Here is a 12,771-nt window from a genome sequence, read left to right as displayed (position 1 = left end):
AGCAGAGCTTACACTCTCTGTTTCTCCTGCAGGCCTGTGAAACATTTCTATCTTTTTCAAAACCTCTTTAGTTCGTCTGGTCTCGGGACCGGGACCGAGAGGAGGGGGTAAGTGGGAGTGGGCTCTCCCGGCTGCCTCTGCGCGCCCATAGGCCGCCCCCGCCGTCCGTCAGACCGGGGACGCGCGCCGATTGGCTGAAGGAGGCGGATCCGCAGGTGTCCTCCGCTCATAGAGGCTCAGGGCGGAGAGAAGGTGATCAATCTCCATCCGTCTCCATTAGAAATCACCTTAACACTCTGACAGACAACGACAAGCCCCCTGAAAGCAAATGAGTTTGATTTATTTGGCTGCAAAAACACCCGGAACCGCACCGAGGACGCGGTGACGCCCGCGTGCTGATAGCTGCGTTGTTTTCTCCGTGATGTGGCTCGGTTTGCACACTGTTGTTTGTTTTTGAGCAAGTCTTGCTGCTTGAGGTTTTATGCCCTGCAGACTTCCTACTGCTGGATACTTTTACTGCTGCTCGCCTCCTGCGGCCCGAGAGCTCGGGAGAAGGGAAGAGGAATAAAACAAGGTAATGTTTCTTCTGTTTTTACTCATTTCATGTAGATCATGTTTAGTTTGTGCGCATTTGTACTCCGAGCAAAAATGATTAGGCACCCTTAACAGAAGTGTAGGCTAAAAGCGACAGAAAAGTCACTTTTTATTTCAGGAACATCTTTTCACGTGTACTGTCAACTGTACGTTTAAGGTTTGTGTGCTTTTATTTATTTATTTTTAAGATGAGATATCAATTAATCCGCACCGTGGAGGACTCCGACCTGAACTGGATAAATTGAGTCAACTTCCTCCTGAGTAGATAATTTTCATATTTTCCATTTCAATTCATTCCTGCGAGTTTTATTTGAGAGCAATTGGCCATTAAAGCGTTTGAACCACTTAGTAGATAATTGGAGAGGCGTGTTTTGGTTTTTGTTAATTTATTTTGCTGATAAGAGCCCTTCTGAAACGCTCTCTCCCCGGAGGTCTAATCTAAATTCTAATTGAGTTCATTTGCTCCGAGATCTCGCCTCTTCACTCCGGCCTGGCAGGGCTGCAAATTCGGTTTAAAAATCCGCTGGAATACACGTTTGGTTAGTATGAGGTTCGGTTTGGTCAGTTAGGAGCTCATTGTTAAAATAATCTCCTCTTCAGAGACACTAATTTAATTCGCACGCTTTTTTGGGGGGAGAGAATTCTTCACTTAAAGGTAAAAATCAAACTTCATCAGTCATGAATGAAAAAGTTCATTCAAAAGATTTCACCCTTTCAAACCATCAGCAATATCCGAGTTTTCTGAATGTTAATGCAGGTTGGTTTAAGGATGTGTTGATTAGGATGAGCTTGTTTTTATTTTCTGCTTTATTTTTCTGTTTTTTAATTTTATTTTCCTGAAATGTAATCTTAATTACAAACAAAAGTATTCTATACAATTAAACACAGCATTTAAAAGCCACGGAAAGGGTTAAAAAAGCATAGCTGTGCTTTACAGAAAATATCAATTTACCATTCGTATTTTAATTTGGTGAAAATGAAGAAGTGGAGAATGTTTAACTTTTTTTCAATAAAGTTAGTTTCTTTTCCCCTGAGCGTTAAAGTAGCTGACCAACCAAAGCGATATTAAAGTTCATATCTTAGAAACGATTCAAATGAGATCTTTCTCTGAAAATTAAAAAAAATGTATATAAATTGCTTATTTAGGATTTGTATTCTCATGTGGATTCAGTTAATTTCAGAAGATCCACAGGAGCCTCGTTGTGGTCAAAATACACACAAAGTTAGACGACCCGAAACAAACGGAATGACCCGAGGACAGAAAGACTTCACACAACCACAGCTGTGATATTTTTTATTTTTTTATATATCTCTCAAACTCCATTCATAATTAATCTTTTTCACACACACACACACACACACACACACACACACACACACACACACACACACACACACACGTGGAAAAGAGAGAATACTAAAACTAATTCAAACACAATTGCAAAATAGTTTTCTCCTTTAAATTCCTATTTCAGTATTTTGACTTTAAAAGTGACCATAGTTTGGAAAGAAATATATTTTTGAAGGTTGAAATATGTATTATTGTTTGAGGAAAGAGGATTTAGATCACAGTTCCTTTTCTGATGTAAAAAAAAAAAATCACGTTTTTACAACATAGGAAGTGTATGATTTTAAAAAAAAAAAACCCTGAATATTCTGCAGGTAGGAGGTGGCGTGCTGGTCAGTAAAACATTCAGTGTGTGCTCAAAAATATATATAATAATAAATAATAATAAAATAACTCAAATGGAAACAAATAGTTTCAGAATAGCAATGATTTATTGACCAAAACTCTCAGGATCACATAACGTGCATCAGTTTCATTCAGTTTTTCATTCGTCTTGGGTTAAAGTTAAAAAGGCTGAAAATGTGAATACAATCTGGTTGGTGTATTAAAAGCTGAGTAGCGTCAGTTTGGGGGTTTTATTTCCTCCGCTGGGGTCGGGAGTTGGAGCCGTTTGACCCCGTTATCCTCTCACTAAAAATCCAATATTCCTGAAGGGATTTAATGTGCGTCTCTGCTTCTAAATGATCAGTTTATCGTCCACTAATTCATGCTTTTATATCCCACTGCCACTAAATAATAACAATGGGATTTCTTAGGGACTTTATGTAGCTAATGCTTGTTTTTTCTTAATGTTTTCTCCCAGTTTGAATAAATTGGAAAATGGATTAGGAAGCGGGATTTTTTTTCTTTTTCTTCTTCCCCTAAATTAAAAAAAGCGCATTTGTAAATAGTGTTATGAAATTAATTCATTTAGGAGTTTCTTTCTCACATTTTTGATAAGGTCTTTTTTTCTAAATATTCCCTATGCATTTTGTTTGAAATAAGCCTACGTAAAAGCATTTAGTTTTTCTCGTCCTTGAATGTTTCTAACGTGTTCTCCTCTGTCCCCTGTGTGTGCAGTGACTTGGATCGGCCCCCTGTCCCGTCAAGCTGCAGCATCGGGGGAAACCGAACCACTGGCCTGAGCTGGGTGGAGCAGTGACCGCCTGTAGCATGATGTCCTACCTCAAACAGCCCCCCTACGGCGTCAACGGCCTGGGGCTCAGCGGCGCTGCCATGGACCTGCTGCACCCCTCAGTGGGCTACCCATGTAGGAGCCCAACGCACACACATACACACTGAAACACACAAACACTTTTTAATAAACATGAAGGCACCCAGTCTGTACTAAACTGTAAGAGCGCCAGCCATCATGAAGAAAATTACCAAAATATTTACATGTCAATTAAGATGTTTTTTTTTGGTGCTGATTTAATAATATTAATGTGTTAAAATAATAATAGAATGATAATAACGTGGTGTGTTTCAAAAAGTTTACAAGACAACAAAAATAAAATCTTTTTTTTTTTTTTAACTAAGTAGCCTATGATGTAAAATCCCATGTGTACCATGATTAGGCATTATAAAGCAAATGATGGTTTCCTATAAAATGATTTAAACTTGCCTTCTCTTCTGTCAGCAAGGAGCAGTAGGTTTTGTTTAGTCCATTTTTAAAAGGAAATTAAATAAATAAGCCTTTAGTTAAACATTTTAAAGAGGTTAAAGGTAAATTGTCTTTATTTTAATAAATAACAGCAAGGATAAACAGGGAGAAGAAATACTAAACTTTATAATGGCAGATAAATCGCATAACTTTCAATACTATTCAAAATCTAGACGTGATGTTGAAGTAAAGACGTCCCTACAGATTTGTCTTTGAGGTCGTTTGTTAGGTTTTATTAACGTTTCTCCGGTATCTTTCTTCTTTTCTGCAGCGACTCCCAGGAAGCAGCGACGCGAGCGGACAACCTTCACCCGCTCTCAGCTCGACGTCCTGGAGTCTCTGTTCGCCAAAACCCGGTACCCGGATATTTTCATGCGGGAGGAGGTCGCACTGAAAATCAACCTGCCGGAGTCCAGAGTCCAGGTGAGAAATGAAGCATTAATATCTCTAATAACTCTGCACCTCCGTGTGTTCAGTAAAACGGTGGAAACGTCCCAAAACAAACACACCTGCCTGGGCCAACTCCGAATAAATGTTAACTCGACGATACATGATGCTATCAGCTGACATTAAACCGCTTAATTGCTGCATACGAAGACACTTTATAACCATAGAATTAACGTTATAGGCCTAATAATAAAAACGTAACGGGCCGATCACCATTGCATTTCAAATAGTCTAACGAGGATTTCAACTGACAATGTTGAACTACCATTAACATTGTTTTTTTGCAAGGAGCTTGTGTTGCATTTTGTTTCTTAAACATGATTGATTAGGCACTTTTAAAAGTGAGTTAGTTTAAAGTTATTTCTTTGTTCCTCACTCTGAGAGCAGAAGTCTGTTTTAAACACTGATTTAAATGTTCCTTTTTATTACAATATTTTTTTTGTAGTATTTATACCAGTAAATATTACTAAAAACCTACTTCATCATGTAGGCCTAGTCTTGCATAAGGATTATATAATAACTTATGAGGAAAATAATGGATAATTTTGGACCTGGTAGCTCATGATTTAAGTGAGTTAAGCCCTTTTTTTTTTTTTTTTTTTTTTAAAAGAGGATAATAATGGACATATGGATACATTTTAATAATCGATAATGGTGAGATTATGACGGTATTAAAATTATATAGACTGGTTTGTTGATCAGTTATTGGGGAAGTAACTGTAACGTGTTACTGCCATTAAACTGGTGAGGAGGGGCAGTTTAACTCCAGGGTTGCATTCAAGTGCTGTGGTTATTTATACAATCTTCTCTTTCCCACCTGTACTCACCACACTGGTTCACCACTTTAATTCGTGCAGGGATCCAACAGATAAAACACTGTTTGTACACACTGATGTAAACAAAGCTGCATTTCAGATTGGGAAAGCTTACTTTTCAGCTGAATCCGTCGCTTATTTCATTATTATTTGATGCAACCTAACTGAAGGCTGTGTAATTTGATCTGAAATATGGGATCTACACTGAAGAGGTTAAGAGTATGCCAGCAAATGCCCCACAAACAACTCAGTGGTGTACTGTGATGTTGAACAAATACTACTCTTTAAAGGCATTAAGGGAAAACCAAGGCAGGCCCCTCTTTCACAATTTGAGTTATCCTCTGAATGTGTGTGTGAAACAAAATGCTCTACATGATCCTACCCTCTCGGTGCTCTAGAGTTACCCTACTGTGTGGTGAAACCCAATAACCTGTTATCTTAGAGCCGTCTACCAGGTATGAAATTAGACCCCTGGCTGGTCCGAGCCAAGGGGCCGGGGTGGAAATGAACCTTGATGGCTAATAACCCCCAATTTTCCTCCATAATGTACTCCCAGCATGGCCTGGGAGTATTTTTATTTATTTATTTTTTTAAATGAAATGCTGAGGTGGTTTGTGTGTACGGTTGCTAACTCCTGGCTGGTGTTCTCGGCTGTAGGTGTGGTTCAAGAACCGGAGGGCCAAGTGTCGCCAGCAGCAGCAGAGCGGCAGCAGTGCTAAAGCCAGGCCGCCCAAGAAGAAGTCTTCTCCGGCCCGGGAGAGCACCGGCTCCGAGAGCAGCGGCCAGTTCACGCCTCCTGCTGTCTCCAGCACCGGCTCGTCCTCGTCTTCATCCTCCTCCACCAATCACACGGGCCCGGCGGCACTCAGCAGCACCTCTACCTCCATCAGCACCGTCTCCTCCATCTGGAGCCCCGCTATCTCCCCTGGAAACGCTCCTGCTCCTGCAGTGGCTCCGCTCCCTGAGCCCGGACCACCTTCTAACGCCTCCTGTATGCAGCGTTCAATGTCAGGCTCCGCTGCCGCCGCAACCTCCTACCCCATGTCCTACAACCAGACGCCGGGCTACGGCCAGGGCTACCCCACCCCGTCCAGCTCTTACTTCAGCGGCGTGGACTGCGGCTCCTACCTGGCCCCGATGCACTCCCACCACCACCCCCACCAGCTCAGCCCCATGACGGCCTCCTCCATGTCGGGCCACCCGCACCACCACATCAGCCAGTCGTCAGGCCACCACCACCATCACCACCACCACCAGGCCTACGGCGGCTCCAGCCTGGCCTTCAACTCCTCTGACTGCCTGGATTACAAAGAGCAGACTACAGCCTCCTCGTGGAAGCTCAACTTTAACACCACAGACTGCTTGGACTACAAAGACCAGGCCTCCTGGAGGTTCCAAGTCTTGTGATCAGGCTTCCTCCACCCACCCCACCCCCCACCCTCTTCTTTCCTCCCTGCTCGTCGGCTCCCTCTTCTTTTATTTTCCAGATTAGCATATTGCTTGTTTTTAAAGACAAAAAGAGTTTATGAACCATAAGATTACAAGATAGCAGCAGGAATGCTCAGCAATCAGACTTTGTGTTACCTCCCTCTCACCCTCCCATGTCTTTTTAAAAAAAAAAGAAGGAAAAAAAAAAAAAGAAGAGAAACAGTCCAAGTCCTGTGACGAGAAAACATCAGGAGCAGTTTCCTGTCAATGACGAATGGGTTTTTAAGACGTTAATTCTTGGATGACCTTAAGAAAACCAAACTGTTTTTCAAAACTACAAAAAAAGTCATTTCAACCAAACTCCTTTTGACCACCAGCTCTCTGGATGGGAGGAATATTTTCCCCTCTGGTGCACCGACAGGAACTGCCTGCAGTGCCCTTTTTACCTCCAAACCCAATCAAATCCTGTAGTTTTTATTTCTGAAATTTGTTATTTTAGGATGACAGAGATTTTTAGTCAGCTGCGTTGAGAAGCTGAAATATGTAAATATGTATTTGGGTCAGTTACAGTGACCATGTTTAGTTGTTGTTTTTTTCCGAATTTGAAATTGTTTATTACCACTTTGGGAGAAAAAAAAAAGAAGAAAAAAAACCTGTATGTAAATCTTTCCAAATATTCCAAAGAGAACAAATTGGCCATAAAGTTCAGCTTTTATATACGTTGTTTTACTCAGAAAAATGTTTTGGCAATTTGAAATGTATTGGGGTGGGAAAAACTCTAAATCTAAAATATAAATGCAGAACTATTCTGGGCCTTTGTCCAGGTTACAGTTTGTTTTCCGGATGTTATTATTCTAGCCGCTATACATTTTCAAACCAGACCTCCTCTCTTGGGGATTGTCGTGATATTGGACATGTTTGAACCGCAGCACTTGACTTAATATTGGAGTCAGAGCATTTTTATTTTTGGAGAGGAAATGTTGATTTATTGCTCCAAAATGACAGTAAGATGTTGAATGTATCTTTAAGGCAAACCACCCTTACATACATGTTCATCCAATAAAGATCCGTTAAGTCATATTTATTTTCTACAGTGGATTCTGTCTGTTTGATTCCCAACAGGGAGTCAAGGTTTTTTTTAATTTTTTTTTAAGGTGCATGTACACCAGCAAATTACAAACTCAAGATTCCTGTTTTCTCTCATTTGAATTAGTCACACTTATATTTAAAAGCTTGTTTGAATGTTTTTTTTTTCCCCCTAATTATAACGGGGTAAATGCAAATTAGTCCATAATTAATACAAACCGTGAACGCGTGTAGGCCCCGCATTTCCATTTTAGAGAGCAGCCAGTTTAATCCTCTGTCTCTGACTTAAATTGAAACACTAACATCTCCTCTCGCTTTAAGGACACCAAATGTCTTTCTAAACTGCGGCGTTAAAAAGCCCTAAATATTGAGCCGGGAGCCATTTGATCGAGGCGTAATTGAATGCAGCGCTGTAATGGCGTGATAATTACTCCTGCGCCCCGAGTTGGTTTCTCCAAAATAACCTGCAGGAATTTCAGTTCCTCTGATGCGGTAATTACGTAGGTGGGGCCAGGTTAGGGGGTCAGATGTAAGAGTGTGTGTGTAATGCTCTCAGGCATAAACGCATTATAAAAGAGGGGGGGGGAGTAAAAAAAAATATTGCGTGAGTTCTCTGGCAAGGTTGTTTTGGACGAGCACATTTTATTTTTTTTTACCAGTGAAGGCCGCACTGAGAGCAGAGGAGGTGATAAAAGCAAAACAGGTTTCATGCAAGTAAATTGCCCTAATAATCGTCTTTGTGCTACAGAATTAACCGCAAAAAGAGCAGGTTGTTTCTGCCCCTCCGCCTGTTGTTTTTTTATTAACAAATATGAGGTTTTGCAAAAGATTTCGAATAAGAAATTAAGCAGAAACGGAACAGGACTTTGGACACTATATGCTCTCATGAAGGCTGCAACTAACTTATTTTCATTAAGTCTGATTATTTTCTTCATTCATTGTTCTGTCTGTAAAATGTCTGAGTGAAAACATATACGCCAAAATATTTAATATTATCACAAAAGACAAAGGAAAAACCGTATATGTCTGTCAGTTAATCATTATAAAAATAGCTGGTCATTTTCTAATCGATTAATCAACTCATTTTCCAGCTTTAGTTCTATACTGTTCAACTAAACCATAGTGGGATCACAAGATGAGTAAACAAACATGCTTTCTCTTAGGTTAGCTTTTGTTAAACATTACCTCTTCAAAGAAATGTTAACTTTAAAAAAACGAGGGTTGTCGCAAGGCAAAAAGTTTAGATGATCAACAAGATCTGAAAGAGAAGGGGGGGGTACGTTAAATGAATCCGATGTTTGCTCTTTTTGATATATTTGACAGTGCTGCCTCTTCAGGCCTCTAAAACGCATCCAAACGAAACAATGTGAGAGAGAAGTTTTGAGGGATTACAACATAGTTTTGCTGCATTTTAAAGGGTCACAATCACACACCTTTAGGAACCACTGTCCTAGATCCCATCGATAATCCCACCCATCAACCTGATCAGATTATCAGCCTGATCGATACATAGTGTAGGCCTCTCACTGCCTGTGTAGAGCATGCTTCAGCTGCAGCCAGACGTCTGTTGTCTCGCTCTCTCTCTCTCTCTCTGTCGCTCTCTCTCTCTCTATGTAAATGAAGCTCGCAGCAGCTGAATAAATATCTGCCGACCAGGACATTAAACATGTTTGCGCCAAGACGCGCAAACAGCGCAGCGAGTGTCCACGAACAGCGGCGGATTTGTTCGGATTTGCATCAAACAAACATTTGCGACCAAATCTTGTAGGATTGTTTACAGTACTAAGGAAGGCGAGAGAGAAAGAGACACACACACACACACACACACACACACACACACACACAGGTCTCACATTAGACAGCTGCTCACCTTCAAACAGCGACAGAGCGGTGGAAGCGTTTCTGACAAAAGAGGAGAGATCCGTTATTTCATGTTTTCTCTGAGGATGTGAAGCTGCAGCCAACATAGCACACATGCAGAATATGTTTCTCTGCAGCATTCAGGACACTGAAGCTAACTAATTAAAAAGCAAAATGTTAATTAAAGTGGAAAACACAAGGCAACGATTAATGGCAAAACTTAGATGTATTCTGGACATAAAATACGAATGAAACAGAGATGAGAGAAGTTATGCCCTTCACACGAACGAAATTTATAGGAGTACATTCTGAAAATAGAATAAATCCTTAGTTAGTGGGCTCTAAAACGCTCTGAAAACGTGTTGCAGAAGACAAATATAACATGCATATGTTTGTTTACCAGTTAGCCCACAGCTGCAAAATGAAGCTAAATGTAAAAATGATTTATTGTGTAAAGAGAGGAAAAGATCATCTAAATGATCAACTTGTCTTGGTTTCTTGTAGTCGTTTTGTCATGTTACATGCTACAAAGAATGCATATTTTTTTCTATAGGCTATGTTTTAGACTACAATGTGAAAGAGGAGCCTCACTTTAATTTACTTTTGTTACATGCATGCTTCTGCTGCTGGTAGATTTAATTTTTGGGGTTACATTTGGGAATTTACTGTTTTAGGACAAAATACAAGCCTGAAAAATAAGACAATATTTCCCCAAATGCAAAATGATGAATGGATATGTTGATAAATGCAATTAGTTTGATGATGGTAATGAATAAAATTTAAATTGAGCCAAAAACAAACTATAGAGCTGAAATCCACTCTATACAAAACATAGCATAAAGGGAACTACCTGAAAACACATTTTAACAATTCAAATGTATATTCTTCTCATAATACTTCATGTATTTTGTTGTTTGTTTTTATTAGATTCATTTACTTTCAGGGACTTCTTTTAACACCACAAGTAGCACTACAATAAAAACACACGACTCAACAGGTATGTTAAAATGTGCTCTGAATCAAATCCAGACATACACTGCCACGAAAATAATTATCAGCCTTCTGACGAAATGGATGAGATTATAAAAACAAGGAGAGCTGATGCACTCAAATATTATCGTGAATAAAAACACAAATCCAAATAAGTCATTTGTTCTCAGACCCTCCTTCTACACTTCCTTTAAATTCACGGGCTGAATATTCATCAGGTTTTGTTTTTTTCCTCATTTTTCAGATGTGTTTTTATCACGGCCTTGTCTGAACTCCAAAGAGAGGGATTGGCTTCTTGAGTGAAGGAGGAACAAGAACCAAAAATCCACCTCTACCTTAGAAAAGGTTTATGAGTGGTTATGAGTTGATGATATGATATAATAGTCAAATAGTTTCTCTCTTTGTTTAACACACCTTTGTTTTAGTGATCTAAATTATTGGGAGTGCTTTGAGATTTTAGGTTAGAGTTCAACCAGCATGGGTTTTTCTGAAAACAAAGTGACTGATAACAAATACTGAAAATCTTCCAATTTGATTTCTTACCACAAACTACATGTAACAGTTCTATCAATAGCATCTAAAGCCTCTAAAATGTTGACATTTAAAGTCATAAAATTAGGAGCCAAGGTTGAAAAATTAAACAGATAAATAAAAAGAAATTGCTAATAAAGGATTTCCATGCAGCTGCATTCAAGGAAAACCCATCACGAATGATAATTAAAAAAAAAGCACGTCATTGGACCAGTTCATCAATTGTGTGCACAAGTGTGTGATGAGTGTTGTTTTAACCTGAGCTGAGGGTCTTTACACTGTGTTCAATAGGACAATCGATTGCAGCACTTCGCCTGTTGTCAGCTGTTGACCTTTTGGCTTCTCGCCTGCTCCACTGAAGGTGCCTGAATGTGGTTGGACTGGAAACTGTTGACATTTTGTTCACACTTGTCCAGGAGATGAACTGGAACTGAGCTGGACTGTTTTTTTGTTGTTGTCTTTTTGCATGAGTGGTTGTGATTTGGATCTAGACACAGAGACAGACAAGAAAGATAAAGACAGTGTGAGACAGAAACCTCTTGTATTTGGTGTGTGAGACCTTACAGGCCTCGAGATTCGAAGGACCAGCAGATGCAATGATAGCAGCACGCTGGGACAGTTTTCTTCCGTTGCCATGCAGGACAGGAAAGAATAACTCACACTTGTCTTTCATTGGCTGTAGACTGTCGCCAGACCTTGGCATCCCTGTGCGTTCATAGGCCGGTATAGAAGTGCGAGGTGATACAGAGGATTATATTTATCTGGGAGGTTAATCTGAGGTCAACTGTACACAGACATGGGTGGAGTCCAGGCCACCGTCTCCGATTTCTCTGCTTTGTCAGAAGAAGCTTTTTCTTCTTGCATCTTAGTTTGTTTAATATACATTCTGAGTACACAAAGCTGGTGGTTGCAATAGATTTTCTTGTATTTTGTAAATTTTGAAGTGTTTCCGGGTCCGACATTCACATAATAAAGCTGCCACCAACAACCTCTTGAATCCGTCACCCAAATTTAAAGAAGGTGACAGTACTGTTGATTCCTATGAGGGGATTTCACAGTTGAGTCCAGGTGGAGTGAAAGCAGGTTAGTCATCCCTGCGACACAAGGCACTGAGAGCATTCATAAAATTCCTCGTGAGTTTACATACTGTACATTTAGGTTGAGCAGAGGACACACCGTTTTTCTGTGAGGTTGAGCTTCTTTCTTTCATTTTCTTCTAGAGGAAAACTCCTGATTCCACACAAGTGGTATTAAAGGAGTACTCTGACTTTTGGGCGATTTGGCCCATTGGTCCCCGGACCTGAAGTATGTTGGAAGATTCAGTCTCCTCTCTCCATGTCAAATAAACAGCTCTGGTCAGTATTCACATACCGTATGGCTATGATCACATCGAAACCTGACAGGCTTTATAAATAGACATAAAATAAAAAAGAAATGTGATAAAATAGACACATCATTTAATAAAGCATACATGTTCATAGAAACATTTGAGCATATTTGGCCAAATAGCAGACATTTTTTTTTTTTACTACTTTACTGATTTGTAAATTACTTTAAATCCTAATGAGGGCCGAGGTTCAACAGTTACAAATAATACATCTACAACATGCTAGCTGCTCTGTGAGGCAGGCAAATGCAAACGTAAATGCTAACATTAGCAACTAACATGCTTACAATGACAAAAGAAGCTGCAACGATGAATCAAAAAAATTAATTAGTTGATCGACAGAAAATAAATCTGCAACTATTTTAGATTGCTTAATCATTTAAGTTGTTTTTAAAGTTACAAAATAGCTTGACATTCTGTTGTTTGAGCTTCTCCAATGTCAGACATTTGATTTCATCATCTTAGGACATTGTGATTGCCATTTTAAAACCGTTTTATGATGTTAAATGGGCCAAATGATTATTTGATTATGAAAATAATCCTTGGTTGCAACCTTAATGACAACGTAATGTTTAACGTTTAGCTGGTACATTGTAATATCTTAGTTTAGCGTGGTAGCATGCTAACATTTGCGAATTAGCAC

The 12,771-nt window shown here is 39.7% G+C and overlaps 1 protein-coding gene across 1 annotated transcript; it reads left to right on the top strand.

Moving 5' to 3' along the window:
• The first annotated feature begins 274 nt into the window (after positions 1–274).
• Positions 275–7,343, top strand: otx1 (orthodenticle homeobox 1). Its single transcript, XM_078272947.1, has 4 exons — positions 275–574; positions 3,002–3,191; positions 3,856–4,007; positions 5,504–7,343. The coding sequence occupies exons 2-4, from the start codon at positions 3,095–3,097 to the stop codon at positions 6,251–6,253; spliced, it is 999 nt and encodes a 332-aa protein (XP_078129073.1). The 5' UTR covers positions 275–574; positions 3,002–3,094; the 3' UTR covers positions 6,254–7,343.
• Positions 7,344–12,771: the final 5,428 nt, after the last annotated feature.

The sequence above is a fragment of the Sander vitreus genome, chromosome 17 (assembly GCF_031162955.1).
Source record: "Sander vitreus isolate 19-12246 chromosome 17, sanVit1, whole genome shotgun sequence".
In the NCBI taxonomy this organism is placed as follows: Eukaryota; Metazoa; Chordata; class Actinopteri; order Perciformes; family Percidae; genus Sander; species Sander vitreus.
This window is presented reverse-complemented; position numbering and strand designations above follow the sequence as displayed.